The sequence below is a fragment of the Nicotiana tomentosiformis genome, chromosome 2 (assembly GCF_000390325.3).
Source record: "Nicotiana tomentosiformis chromosome 2, ASM39032v3, whole genome shotgun sequence".
NCBI classification, from domain to species: Eukaryota; Viridiplantae; Streptophyta; class Magnoliopsida; order Solanales; family Solanaceae; genus Nicotiana; species Nicotiana tomentosiformis.
In genome coordinates this window covers 62,389,353-62,403,884 of record NC_090813.1, presented here as the reverse complement: position 1 = coordinate 62,403,884, position 14,532 = coordinate 62,389,353, and the positions used below count along the sequence as shown (strand labels likewise).

General features: G+C 34.2%; 2 protein-coding genes across 3 annotated transcripts; one reads left to right on the top strand and one right to left on the bottom strand.

Moving 5' to 3' along the window:
* Positions 1-12: 12 nt before the first annotated feature.
* LOC104104483 (uncharacterized) lies at positions 13-3,197 on the bottom strand. 2 transcript variants are annotated; one of them, XM_009612584.4, is made up of 9 exons: positions 2,803-3,197; positions 2,221-2,313; positions 1,755-1,859; positions 1,514-1,666; positions 1,331-1,429; positions 1,084-1,216; positions 802-977; positions 582-698; positions 13-402 (listed from the first exon to the last, which is right to left on the bottom strand). In XM_009612584.4, exons 1-9 carry the CDS (start codon positions 3,121-3,123, stop codon positions 226-228), a joined length of 1,374 nt encoding a protein of 457 aa, XP_009610879.1. In that variant the 5' UTR covers positions 3,124-3,197; the 3' UTR covers positions 13-225. The 2 variants fall into 2 exon arrangements, with proteins under 2 accessions (XP_009610879.1, XP_009610878.1); XM_009612583.4 differs by having other exon boundaries at positions 802-981; positions 1,088-1,216.
* A 758-nt stretch (positions 3,198-3,955) lies between these two features.
* LOC104104484 (oxoglutarate-dependent flavonoid 7-O-demethylase 1-like) lies at positions 3,956-12,538 on the top strand. The gene is made up of 4 exons (XM_009612585.4): positions 3,956-4,389; positions 4,554-4,798; positions 11,653-11,977; positions 12,085-12,538. The coding sequence occupies exons 1-4, from the start codon at positions 4,147-4,149 to the stop codon at positions 12,337-12,339; spliced, it is 1,068 nt and encodes a 355-aa protein (XP_009610880.1). The 5' UTR covers positions 3,956-4,146; the 3' UTR covers positions 12,340-12,538.
* Positions 12,539-14,532: the final 1,994 nt, after the last annotated feature.

Genomic DNA, 14,532 nt, shown 5'->3' with positions numbered 1-14,532 from the left:
GCAATTAAAACGTAAAGAGAAAAAAATAAATTTACACTTTAATACAAAACATAAAAAGCCAGGATAGAATTTAAATTCCACGTAAGGATCAAAGAGCAAAAAGAAAGGAGGATAACATAAACTTCAATTTTGATTTTTTAAAACAAGCTAAAAGAAAGGCATATGTGTATGAAGTTCCAACTAATATTTTTTGTGTTTGAGCAATGGCTTGTTTAGTTGGACGAGTTACACAGCTGAAAGGAACGACGTGTCAATAGTCATGCTCTGTGCTATCTGGAGAAGGCGCTCAACATCTAGTTCAGGGAAATGTTGTAAAAGTTTTAAGTTGTCAACGAAATCACCACTCAGTAGTTTGCTTTTGACACACATGAGCATAGCACAACAGATCCTCAAAAGCATTTCCTGCAAATGACACATTACAAGTGGTGTATTCAGCCACCAGTAAAATGAACCTGGAATTAGATGATAGGTTCTTATCTAGTTCTCACTCTGTGACATTATTAGGTCATCCCTCTAAATCTACACACACACACACATTATATGTTGTAGTCCAAATTGGTTGGTAATGAAGGGAGAATAACCTGAAGGCCAAAGGGATTGCTTAAAAGTGTATCCCAGATCCTTAGGATGTGATGCAGCCTAAACTCCTGAGTAAGAAGCAGAGTGATCCACCTAAACGCATAGAATTGCGGGTCAACCTGTTTACTTGCACATAAAAGCAACTCTCAAATAATTTGAGGAAGTAATTAGACCAGAAGATTAAAGGCAAATAATTTGTCAGTGCTTAAGGAATAGGTTCACCTTTGATTTATATTCAAGATGGTGCCACAATTCCTCATCATTGGTTTTCAATAACTTTGACAAGTTTGAAAGAGTGGAGTGGATACCCACAGAACTGCTATCTAGTTGTTGACAGAAGTGATCCACACAGCTACTCATTAGTATAACAAAACAGGAAAAAGTATCTGCTTCTAAATCTTCCTGCATAGTGGAAAAACAAATGTTGCTTCTACTATTTATGGGTTCTGAGAAAGAGTTGGCGAAGGCACGAATTTAAATAATGAACAAATTTGAGGAAGACACTTACAGTATTGTGCTCATCACTATCAGTGCTGAAGACATAGTATAATGGGGCCAAGACCTCATTCATACCTTGCACATAACTAATTGCCGGATTTAACTTTGCAAACAAAAGAAGAATATTTCTCATCGACTCCTGCAAAGCATACGTAAAGTCAGAAAGAAAAAAGGCATCACAGACTCACCATGATTTGCAAGAGCAGTAATACATAATAATATCAGGAGGTGACAAAGACAAGTAAAATGTTACCCTATTCTTCCTAGATAGTGGTGAGTCTCCTGAGAAGAATTCTAAATCTGGATGAGTTCGCTGCAAATCACGGTCTATTTGATCTGAAATTTCTGTAAACTAGAAACACCACTACTGTCATAAAAATGGTTTTCAGTGAGAGAAAAAGGTTGCAGAAGAACACACAGTGCGGTAGGTACTTGCCTCAAAGTACTGATGCCATATACTAGTTTTACCTAAGCTTAGCGGATGATCCTCTTTTGAGATGTTGTAGCGTTCAAGGGCCTCACTGACTTTGCTGTTAGTATCATGTCCAAGAAATCTCAAGCTTTTATCTTTTCTCCTTGACAATTCTGACTGTCTAGATTAAAGAGTGTTATTTGATATACAGTCATAATAAACAACAAAACTAAGACCATAAATTACAAGGTTAGTGGAAACTTACAGGGTTTAGTAAAAGCTCATCTTTGAGCTTAGCATATTTTAATCGACTCTCAGTCAACTCCTTTTCCCATAAGTCAGGAGAAGTCGGTAAATACCCCAACAATAGCTGCAATTCATTATGTCAAATTGAAGCATATATAGACATAGAGCAAAAGGACTAATAAATAGTCAATAACACATTCAGTAATTACTCTCCCATGAGCATGACATAAGTTTCAACAAGCAAAGCAGTAAGTATGGAATCTCAGAATGAATAAAGATTCTTTTAGATGAAAAATTATGACAAATTGGATTTAAGATTATATTCTTCTACTTTCATTAATAAAGATACGTACTCTTTCGTCAGCTTAATCCCATATCTAGTTCACCATTTAGTTCTATCAGGTCATATTAGTTGTATGTTTGCGAAAATGCTTATACTAATGGAGCATGCATGTTATTAATATTAGTACAGGTAATATAATAACCTTCCAAATTATTGCTCGCAAACTCCCTCCGTTTGGAATACCTGAACTGGCAACTCTTTGCAACTTCTCCAAAGTAATCTCCTTCTCAGAAAGCTGTGCAACACCACCAATAAATAATAATTAGAGAAACGACAAATATATTGATACGCCCAGACAAGAAAAATTAGAAACCGCATATTTGGAAAAACCATTAAGCTACTATACATATATAATAAGAAATGCCGTATCATTGTTTTCGCTCTTGATTAGAGGTGATCTGCACCTATTTATCACACTTCAAATCTCACCTTTTATTTCCTATAAATTGAATTGTAAATTCTTATATAGGTCACAACACAGAGACAACTCTACCATTGCTGCAAGACTTTGTGCATCGGGCTAGTTTTTTTGTTTTTATTTTAAACATTGACTAACAATGAATTTTAACTTATGATCGTATACTAATTATCTATTTTATACATATTACAAATTAATGTTTGTCAAAAGATTTACCGGTAATTACTTAATAAGTGACCTGATCGTATAAACATTTTTACACTGTTAGTAGTGCATAGTAATGAAAATTATGATTACCAGTCTCACCTCATATTCAAGATCAGATCTTTTTTCATCATCATCATCATTAATGCAGGCGTGCACAATTGCTCCCAAACTCCTATTTGTCTTTTGGGGAACACTAAGCTCCTCGTCAAAATCATTAGTTTGATCCTTAATCATATGTTTTAGAGCAAACCCATGAGGCTCAAAAGTGCGTAATTCTTCACCGGTAGATTCATCTCTTTTATCAGACCCCATAATGTAATTTCTTTCTTCTCTACCAACCACTAAGCTACCAAGCATTTCAGGAAATACTAATTTCCTCGCTTTTTCTGAAACCTTGAGCTTGCTAAATTTAGGCACCATTTCCTCGGATTTCTAAGGATGATTTGGAAAAGAAGTTTCTGCTTTTCAATTCAAAAGAAAAAAAAAAATTATTGAATGGGAGTTTGGTTTCCTTGAATTTGTTTCAGAGTGGGAGAGGAATGACAGTTAGCCGTTGAATGGTAGGCGGGTTCTTGTTTCCTGGATTTTTTTCTAATTTTTTTCTTCTAGCAGAACAATGCATATTTTTACATTATTAACTTACTTAAAAACCAATTATAGTTAGATCAAATTATAGAACTAATGTTTTTTTGTGTCATGAATATAACTGAACTATATATGAACTGCTTAGAATGTATAATGGTCAAAAAATCAAATTGATGGCGTTAGGTGCTTTGCCACTCTAAATTTCACCTCAAATAATTTTCTTTGTAAAAAAGATTATCCGTGTACAATTTTTTATACCCTAATTAAAGTTACCGTGGAGATTTCAACACACTAATCCAAATGTTCACAGAGTATTTGCTTTATTTTAGTCTTAAAAGTATCGCATGAAATTGGGAATAAGTTATTACTTGCATAGTTGCATATGTACGCGATAGTGCTATATTTTTAGAAGTTGAGAAGGCTTTTTTTTTGGAAAGGTATCCTTCAACAAAACAAGTTCAATTATTTTGGGTACAACATGACCCTACAATATATATGGTGATGTTACATTCTTAACAGTAATCTTCAACTTACTAATTAAAAATATTACATTTTTCTTTACTCCCTCTGCTTCAATCAAAGTGTCTTATTTTGACTAGCCAAAGAAGTGAGACTTATGGATTTTATAGTATTAAATTAAAAATGTGAGTAATGTACAAAAATATCATTTGAATCTTGTGGCATTAATCATGTCATATAGAATATAGACCGGTTGGATTTAAGGAGTTGTCAAATCACAAACGCAAAAATCTGATTAGATCTTCCTAGTCATAACCTTACAATCCTTGTTGAATAATGCAAATTGGGATCAGAAAATAGTAGAGAAGTGGAGAGATCTAGCTAAAAGGGAGAAACGCCATGGAAGCACATACGGGAGAGCTAGAAGATTCCATGAAAGTTCCTTCTGTTCAGGAACTGGCAAAGCAGAAATTGGTGACGATTCCATCGCGATATGTACGTGATGATCAGGACCGTTCAATTTCATCGTCAGATAAGGAAGTTCCAGTCATTGACTTGCAACGATTAAACTCTACTGATCATTCAATGAATCTCGAGCTTCAGAAATTGCATTTTGCAGCCAAAGATTGGGGTTTTTTTCAGGTACTTATCTATACTTCCTAGTTTCTGATAACTAATTATTGTTATTTGGATTTAACGCGTATTATAACCTTTTTATTTATCATATATTACTATGAGATTATACAGGTTGCAACTGAATATATTCAATATGAATAATTTGTGTACTCAATATGCTAACACTGCAGTTGATTAATCATGGAGTAAGTTCTTCAGTGGTGGAGAAAATGAAATCTGAGATTCAAAAATTCTTCAATCTGCCATTGGAAGCGAAAGAGAAGTTTGAACAATTGCCAGGGGATACAGATGGGTTTGGGCAGCTATTCGTTGTCTCTGATGATCAAAAGCTTGACTGGGCAGACATGTTTTGCTTGAAGACCTCGCCTACACATTTAAGGAAGCCTATATTTTCCAAGCTTTCCCTTTCATTTAGGTACGTATTATAATGTCGTCCTCAATTAATCAACCATAATATTCAACACTTGTTACAAAACAAACATCTGAATATTTGTTAGATGTGTGTGAAAAAAGTCTCACATGAAAAGTTTTTAAAAAAAAAGTACTTATGGGAGTTGAATGTTCTTAATGGTGTGAGACTTTTTCGGAAAAATCGTGTGGGCTTGGTCCAAAACGGACACCGTACAATATCACATCATGTTAAGAATATATTTGAGGGGTTTATCTGTTAGTAATATGTATTTGTAAAGCAATTCTGGAAATAAAATAACGTAAAGAACATAAATGTAGAATTAACATAATTTAATCCGAGGAATTTTAATCCGAGCTCACTGAATTTACAGTGTTTCCTTAAGGAACTTAATCCCCTCCTAGTACCCGAGGTTGTGGATTATTTTCTCTCAGGATAGAACGGATTACACACTGGTGTAGCGATACTTCAAACCCTACTGTTTCAGCGAACACAATGATCGGTACCAAATCACACTTACTATTGCTTTCTTTGTAGTTAAAACAATGCAGAAGAAAGAAGGAGATTTCAAAATTTTCGTAAGAAAAATCTGAGGGAATGGTCTGCTATTTATAGCCAACAGGTTGGGTTTAAACGAAGAGGTGCACGTCTTCAAAATGACCGTTCGCGTAAAAACGGCCACGCAAATGGCTATTTACACAAAATAAAACAGAAAAATCAAACGCGGAGGAAAACTAATTTACCGTTACAAAAATATCTAATTTGGATTAAAATAATATTACGTAAATCTTAATAGTAACAAATAAATTTGGTCCAAAAAATAATCAATCAAATTATTTGACCAAATCCGAAGTCGAAACTGAAGCCGAACAAGCGACGACGGCAACAACATGAGGCTTGTCTTTTTCTTAACTCTTTAAGAGGTAGAAGAAGAGCAATTGTATATATACCCATCAAAAAAATTTTCCTCCTCCAATATGGGACAATGTCTATTTATCAAAGAGGAAAATTCAAATATTTTTATTTTTCCCTCCATTTTCCATCCACTCTTTATTTTAAGCTTTTAACATGCTTAAACCCAACAATCCCCCACGTTAATGGGGAATGATATATCACGGAAATATGCATGAAAAACTATGTGATTCGCAAGCAAGGATTAATTGCATCTGGATAAGTAGGTTTCCCTTTGAACTTTTCGTAGTGAGCTTATGTCGGATATACTCGGTCAATCAGTAGATTTGATATCTTTGAACCGTCGAACTTTGGCGTATACCTAGACAACCATAAGTCACACAATCAACCCTTAACCGTCTTTGGTTCTCAGTGTTGTGTTCGTTTCAGCCATGAACATCGCCTGGTTTCATAAGTGCGTAAAGAACTGGCCTTACAAAATTCTCCTTGAAACGGCTAACACTTCACACTTACATAGGTGATTCCTAAATGTGTCATCCCGTAGATACATTATTTGATATACCCCGTATCAAATTTCGAAACCATTAAAAAGCCTTAATACTTTATCCTTGGTACTGAACATTGTCTCATCACGAGAATGGACCAAAATTTTAGTTGACAATGTTGAACCGTCATTGGTGACTTTGTTTGATCTCCTTGAACCTAGATCTTGGAATTTCCAGTCTTCTAGGTAGAGTTACCGCCACAATGACTTGTCCTCGGACATAGTCCCATTCCCTTCGATGATTTCTCAACTACCTCTCTAGTTATGCCTTTCGTAAGTGGATCCGACACATTATCGTTTGACTTTACGTAGTCAACCGTGATAATTTCTCTAGAGAGTAATTGCCTAACGATTTTATGTTTTCGTCGTAAATGACGAGATTTCTCGTTATACATAACGCTCCAAGCCCTTCCAATTGTCGCTTGACTATCGTAATGTATACATATTGGGGCCATCGGTTTGAGCCAAAATGGAATATCTTTCAAGAAATTTTAGAGCCATTCAGCTTCTTCACAGGTTTTATCTAAAGCTATAAACTCAACCTCCATTGTAGAGCGGGCAATATAAGTTTGTTTAGACGACTTCCAAGATACCGCTCCTCCACCAATAGTGAATATATATTCACTTGTGGACTTAGAATCAGTTGAACCGATGATCTAATTTGCATCACAGTATCCTTCAATCACCCGCAAGATATTTACTGTAGTGCAAAGCAAAGTCTTGGGTATGTTTTACATATCTCAAAATTCGTTTCATTTCCATCCAATGAGATTGACATAGATTACTCGTGTATCGACTCAAATTACTTATAGCACAAGCTATATCTGGGCGTGTAGAATTCATGATATACATTAAACATCCCAACACACGAGCATAATCCAATTGTTATATGCTTTGGCCTTTGTTCTTTGCTAGTGCAAGATTCACGTCAATTGGAGTCTTTATAACTTTAAAATCGAAGTGCTTGAATTTTTCAAGTACTATTTTCATGCAATGAGATTGTGACAATGCAGACCTTGAGGAGTCTTATGGATCTTAATGCCCAAAATTAAATCGGCAACTCCCAAGTCTTTCATATCAAACTTGCTAGTTAGCATACACTTAGTCGCATTTATGTTGGCAATGTTATTACTCATTATCAGCATATCATCCACATATAAGCAAACAATGATTATGTGATTTGGAACATTTTAAATGTACACACATTTATCACATTCATTTATCTTAAAACCATTTGACAACATTGTTTAGTAAAATTTCGCATGCCATTGTTTGGGTACTTGTTTTAGTCCGTAAAGGGACTTAACAAGTCTACATACCTTCTTTTCTTTACCTGGAACCACAAACTTTTCAGGTTGTTCCATGTTGATTTCTTCCTCCAAATCTCCATTTAAGAAGGCCGTCTTAACGTTCATTTGATGAATTTCAAGACCATATACCGCAGCCAATGTTACTAACGTTCGTATGGACGTAATTCTTGTAACTGGAGAGTATGTATCAAAATAGTCAAAACCTTCTCGTTGTCTATACCCTTTGACTACAAGTTTTGCCTTATATTTATCAATAGTGCCACCATCTTTCATTTTTCTCTTAAAAATCTATTTAGAACCCAACGGTTTATTTTCAGGAGGAAGATCAACCAATTCTCATGTATGGTTGTTCAATATGGATTTTATTTTACTATTGACTGCCTCTTTCCAAAATAATGATTTCGAAGAAGACATAGCTTCTTTAAATGTTCGAGGCTCATTTTCAATAAGAAAGTCACAAAATATGGTCCACATGAAGTAGATGTTCTTTGACGTTTACTACGTTTTGGATCCTCCTGATTAGACGTACTTTCTTTTGTTTCTTCCCGATGTTATTTAGATCTTTCACCAATCGACTTATATTTTTTTTTATACGGATATATATTTTAGAAAAATTCAGCATTATCTGATTCTATAACCGTATTATTATGGATGTCGGAATTTTTTAATTTATGAATCAGAAATCAATATGCTTTATTATTGGTCGCATATCCTATGAAAACACAATCAACGATTTTCGGTCCTATCTTTACCCTTTTGGATTTAGGAACTTGCACTTCTGCCAAATACCCCCACACTTTAAAATAATTCAAGTTGGGGTTCCTTTCTTTTTATTTTTCATATGGAATAGATTGCGTTTTGCTATGGGGTACTCGATTTAGTATCCGGTTAACCGTAAGAATGGCTTCCCCCCACAAGTTTTGTGCAAAACCATAACTTATCTACAACGCGTTCATCATCTCCTTTAATGAACGATTTTTTTTTTCGCAATCCCATTGGATTTGGGCGTGTAAGGGGCCGTTGTTTGGTAAATAATTTCATATTCTAAACATATTTCTTCAAAAGGAGATTTGTATTCACCATCCCTATCACTTCTTATCATTTTTATTTTTTTTTAAGTTGCATTTCAACTTCATTTTTGTATTGCTTGAATGCATCTATTGATTTATCTTTACTACTAAGTAAGTAAATATAGAAATAGTGAGTACAATCGTCAATAAAAGTTATGAAACACTTCTTTCCACCGCGAGATGGTATTGACTTCATGTCGCAAATATCTGTGTGAATTAAGTCTAAAGGATTTGAATTCCTTTCAACAGACTTATAACGATGTTTAACATACTTAGATTCCACACATATTTGATATTTTGATTGGTCACATTCAAACTTAGGCAATACTTCTAAATTAATCATTTTTCGTAAGGTTTTATAATTGACATGTCCCAAATGTCTATGCCATAAATCATTTGACTCAAGTAAGTAAGAAGAAGCTGAAATTTTATTATTCTCAATGACCATTACATTTAGTTTGAAAAGGCCCTCAGTGAGGTAACCTTTTCCTACAAATATTTCGTTCTTACTTATTACAACCTTATCAGATACAAAAACTCACTTAAAATCGTTCTTGACAAGAAGTGCAGTAGAGACTAAGTTCTTCCTAGTTTCAGGAACATGAAGGACGTTGTTCAGAGTCACCATCTTGCCAGAAGTCATTTTCAGAAATATCTTGTCACATCCTTCAATCTTGGGCGTTGCAGAATTTCCCATAGAAAGCGTCTCTTCGGGTCCAACGGGAGTATATGTAGCAAACGCTTCTCTAACAGTATAAACATGGTGAGTGGCTCCAGAATCGATCCACTATTCCTTAGGATTTCCCACCAGGTTGCATTCAGAAAGCATAACACTCAAGTCATCAATATCCTCGTGCTTTTCAACCATGTTTGCTTGATCCTTCTTCCTGTCTTTCTTTGGAGCACGGCAATCTGCAGATTTGTGTCCATCTTTCCCGTAGTTGTAGCAATTTTCTTTGAATCGCTTCTTGCTTGGGTTGCTTTTTGGTCTAGAAGGCTTCTTCCTATTTTGTGGAGCATCCTCAACAATGTTTGCTCCCATTATTGTTGAGTTTCCACGACCCTTCTTTTCAGCAGCTTCTTTGTCCTCTTCGATCCTCAACCGAACAATGAGATCTTCGAGCGACATCTCCTTGCGTTTGTGTTTCAAGTAATTTTTGAAGTCCTTCCACAAAGGAGGCAACTTCTCAATCATTGCTGCAACTTGGAATGTTTCATTGATGACAAGACCTTCAATAAAAATTATATTAGTAATAATAATATAATTAATACTTTCAACAAAAGTATTAATTCGACTTATACCTTCAGCAATGAGATCGTGAACAATCACTTACAATTCCTGAACTTGGGTAATAACAGACTTGCTATCTACCATTTTGTAGTCCAAAACTTTTGCGGCAACAAATCTTTTCAACTCGGCATCCTCAGTTTTTTTTATTTCTTTTCAAGCGCAATCCACAGTTCTTTTGACGTCTCCATATTACTGTAGACGTTATACAGATCGTCCTCCAGTCCGCTAAGAATATAATTCTTGCACAAAAAATCAGAATGCTTCCATGCCTCAATCACGAGGAAGCGTTCATTTTATGGAGTTTCGTTAGGCAGAACAGGAACATCTTCCTTAATGAACTTATGTAGACTTAAAATCGCCAAGTAGAAGAACATCTTCTGCTGCCACCGCTTAAAATCAATCTCGGAAGATTTTTCGTGCTTTTCTATCGGTGTCGGTGCCAATGCCGGTGTTGTTCGACTTGTCGATGCATTGGCAGTCACCATAGGAACAACCTGGTTTTCGTTCTCAGTCGTCATTTCCGTAAAAGGATGACACAAACAAATGTTTAATATACAGTGAAGTTTTTATATCTTAAAATCGAATAAACTGGAGTAGAAAATCACGTAGATTTTAATCTCCAACGAAGTAGAAAATCACTAAGATTTTAATCTCCAAATAACAGATAATAAAATAAAACAAAATATACGTTAAGATAAAAATGGAGTAGAAAACCACGAAGGCTTTAATTTCCAAACTGGGAGTAGAAAACCACACATGTTTTAGTCTCCAGAACAGTATATACAATACAAATACAGAATATAGTAAAGTTCCTTCAGCTTGTTAGTAATCTGTATTTATAAAGTAATTCTGGAAATAAAATAACGTAAAAATAGAAATGTAGAATTAATAGAATTTAATTTGAGCTCACTGAATTCACAGTATTTCCTTAAGGAACTTAATCCCCTCCTAGTACTCGTGGTTGTGGATTATTTTTTCCCAGGATAGAACGGATTACACACTAGTGTAGCGGTACTTCAAACCCCAGTGTTTCAGCGAACACAATGATCTGTAGCAAATCACACTTACTGTTGCTTTCTTTGTAGTTAAAACAATGTAGAAGAAAGAAGGAGATTTTGGAATTTTCATAAGGAAAATATGAGGGAGTGGTCTGCTACTTATAGCCAACAGATTGGGTTTAAACGAAGAGGTGCAACTCTTCAGAATTACTGTTTTGACTGTTCACGTAAAAACGGCCATTACATAAATGGCTATTTACGCAAAATAAAACGGGAAAATCAAACGCGGAGGAAAATTAATTTATCGTTACAAAAACGGCTAATTTGAATTAAAATTAACCAATTGAAAGCCAAGCGACGATGATGGCGTGATGCTTGCCTTCTTCTTAACTCTTTAAGAACCAAAAGAAAAACAATTGTATATATACCATCAAAACTCTTTTCCTCTTCCAATATTGCTTTATCAAAGCGAAAAATTCAAATATTTCATTTTCCGTTCATTTTTCATTCACTCTTTATTTTAAGCTTTTAACAAGCTTAAGCCCAACATAGCTACGGCGGCTGCTACTGTTAGGTTCACCTGAACCATTGTTTTTTTCTTGAATTATGTATTATAGTACATATTAGAAGATAATATTTGTTTTGAACTTACGGACTCTAGATTCTGATTTGACCCGATCGAATTACCTACATCGAAATTAGATCTTATAAATTTCATCTTTTTGGAATATGTAGAGAGACAATTGATGCGTACTCAGAAGAAGTAAAGGAGCTAGCCATGAAAGTTTTGAAAGTGTTGGGTAAAGCTGTGGGGATTAAAGCAGAAGAAGTGAACAACCTTTTTGAAAAAGGGATGCAATCAATGAGAATGAATTATTATCCACCCTGTCCACAACCAGATCTTGTGATGGGACTTTGCCCTCACTCTGATGCATGTGCCTTAGCAATCCTTCTTCAAGTAAATGAAACTGAAGGTCTTCAAATTAGGAAAGATGGAATTTGGATTCCCATTTTACCCCTCCCCAATGCTTTCGTAGTCAATGTTGGAGATTCTTTGGAGGTACTTTCTCCATTCAATCTCCCTCCCTCTTATTTTATCAAGTGTTGGAAATCACACTTTTAAATCTATTCATCTGCTTATTATATATAAGTTTATTTGTTTTCCAGATATTTTCAAATGGAATTTACAGAAGCATAGAGCATAGATCAGTGGTGAGCGCAGTGAAAGAAAGGATCTCCATAGCAACATTTCATAGTCCAAGATTGGATGGTGAATTAGGTCCAGCAACTAGCCTTATTACTGCTGATACTCCACCGATATTTAAAACTATAAATGTCCATGAATATTTTAGAGGATTCTTCACCCGTAAACTTGATGGGAAATCATATTTGGACACCATGAGAATCACTAGTGCAAATTAAATAACCTGTAAAACCTTTAATATGAAAGATAAAATAAAATAAATCACTCCTATGTGTTGAATATTATTATCATGATTTGCTTTTATTACAACTTGTTTGGAGGGTTTTTACTATTGTATAGTTTCGTACTATGTATATTGTATTGTTTTGTGGATATAATATTTGAACTAATTGAGTATATCATTTGCTATTGTTTAAAGAGTGGCATTTTTGTTATTTACTTTGAATGCATCGTATTGTATAATAATATACTAAAATAATTCTTATTGCTATAATTATTAAATTAATCAATAATTAATTGATACAACTTCTCCCGTTGTCGGGAAATCGTATGTGGACACCATGAGAATCACCCACGAAAACATCTAGAGAACGGATAAGGGTCTAATTTGCCCATCTACTATCATAAATAGGTCTTATTTATCCTCCGTTTACGTTTTCTATCAAAAATATTTATACATTAGGTTCATATTTACCCCTTAAACGTTTAAAAGAGTTATATTTGCCCTTCGTTATATTTTAGGATCATATTTACCCCTCTACTCTTCAAAAAGAGTTACATTTGCCCTTCGTTATATTTTCTTGACATATTTATCCTTACAATTATACCCTACATTTACCCTCATCCGGTAGATCGCCATATCCCACCTTTGTTTTCCTACATGGCGCCTATGTGGATTTCTTTTCTTCCAATTTAAATATGGTCACCTATTTAAGATAATTTAACATGCCCACCCAATTTAAATAAGACTTCATTAACTCTATTGTTGTGCAATTTCTTGTAATTTACTTTGGTTACTGCAATAATTGTGAGTTATATTAGATTAGTGATTTTGAGTTCAAAGTTATTGTTTGTGGGGGTGGGGGGTGGGGATTGGGAATTATGATTTTTATTTATTTTAGTTAGTGTGTCTTATTTAAATTGGGTGGACAGGTTAAATTATCTCAAATAAGTGACCATATTTAAATTGGAAGAAAAGAAATTCAATTAGGTCCCATGTAGGAAAACAAAAATGTGGAACATGGCGATCTACCAGATGAGGGTAAATGTAGGGTATAATTGTAAGGATAAATATGTCAAAAAAGTATAACGAAGGGCAAATGTAACCCTTTTTGAAGAGTAGAGGGGTAAATATGATCCTAAAGTATAACGAAGGGCAAATGTAACTATTTTAAGCGTTTAAGGGGTAAATATGAACCTAATATATAACGGTAAGGATATTTTTGATAGAAAAATTAAACAGATGGTAAATAAGGCCTATTTATGATAGTAGAAGGGCAAATCAGACCCTTATCCGTCTAAAAAACTAGCTAGTTCTAAATTTCTTAAATCTCAATTCTCAACCATAAGTTATAAAGTACTATTCCCTGTGACTTCTTCCAACTTCTACCTTATGTGACCGTGACCGGATGCGGATCCAGGATTTGAATGTTGCGGGTGCCAGCATGTTATGCATTCAGTATACATGTCAGTAGCTATAAAGACAGATTAGGAATAATGGGTCGGGTCGGTTAGTTTTTTGTTAATTTGAATAGGCCTTTCATTCACAAAGCAAATAAGTTCGATTTTAGTTCAAATTTTTAACGCTTAATTTAAACACATTCTAAATAAAAATGCAAAAGAAAAATAACATTTCATGAAAGAGCGCCTCCAATATAAATATTTGCTTAAAGAGTAGCTTAACTATACTATATATTCTTTGTTTGACTAGATTAATTTACTTGTATTGTTCTTTATTTATTTTTCCATCTTAATTTTTGAGTTATATGACAACTATTTTTAAAGAAAAAACTTCAACATTCAACCTATGATATTCGACTCAAAACGACTATCAATCAAGCCATTTAATATTTTTTCAAAACCCAATAGAAGTTATTGCTCAAATTATACTCCAATACATAAATTAATATCGTTTCATTAAAAATAAAGAAATTATATGCTATTTAAAATCAATTTAAATTATCTATAGAAAATAATTGTTCATAAAGTAAGGTATAATGATAGAAACAAAACGAGGACTGAAAGTCAAAAAAAAATGAAGAAGAGAGACTTAGCAAGTAATAAAAGGAAGAAAATGAGGGAAAGCACCGAAAAAGGAAAAGAGGTGAGGCCCTAGGGCTCAACTGAAAATAAAAGAAATCTTAATAAGTAGAAAAAAGGAAAAATCAAATGAGCTACTCCAAGGAAAGCCT

What these genes read in the sequence shown, in the direction of transcription:
- LOC104104484 (XM_009612585.4), top strand. Translation starts at nt 4,147, where the DNA reads ATGGAAGCACATACGGGAGAGCTAGAAGATTCCATGAAAGTTCCTTCT. An exon ending in AAGATTGGGGTTTTTTTCAG is followed by an intron (nt 4,390 to 4,553) that starts GTACTTATCTAT and finishes CTAACACTGCAG; the next exon opens with TTGATTAATCATGGAGTAAG. An exon ending in ATGTTGGAGATTCTTTGGAG is followed by an intron (nt 11,978 to 12,084) that starts GTACTTTCTCCA and finishes TTTGTTTTCCAG; the next exon opens with ATATTTTCAAATGGAATTTA.
- LOC104104483 (XM_009612584.4), bottom strand. Translation starts at nt 3,123, where the DNA reads ATGGTGCCTAAATTTAGCAAGCTCAAGGTTTCAGAAAAAGCGAGGAAA. An exon ending in ATGAGCTTTTACTAAACCCT is followed by an intron (nt 1,667 to 1,754) that starts GTAAGTTTCCAC and finishes TAATCTAGACAG; the next exon opens with TCAGAATTGTCAAGGAGAAA. An exon ending in TATGGCATCAGTACTTTGAG is followed by an intron (nt 1,430 to 1,513) that starts GCAAGTACCTAC and finishes TGGTGTTTCTAG; the next exon opens with TTTACAGAAATTTCAGATCA.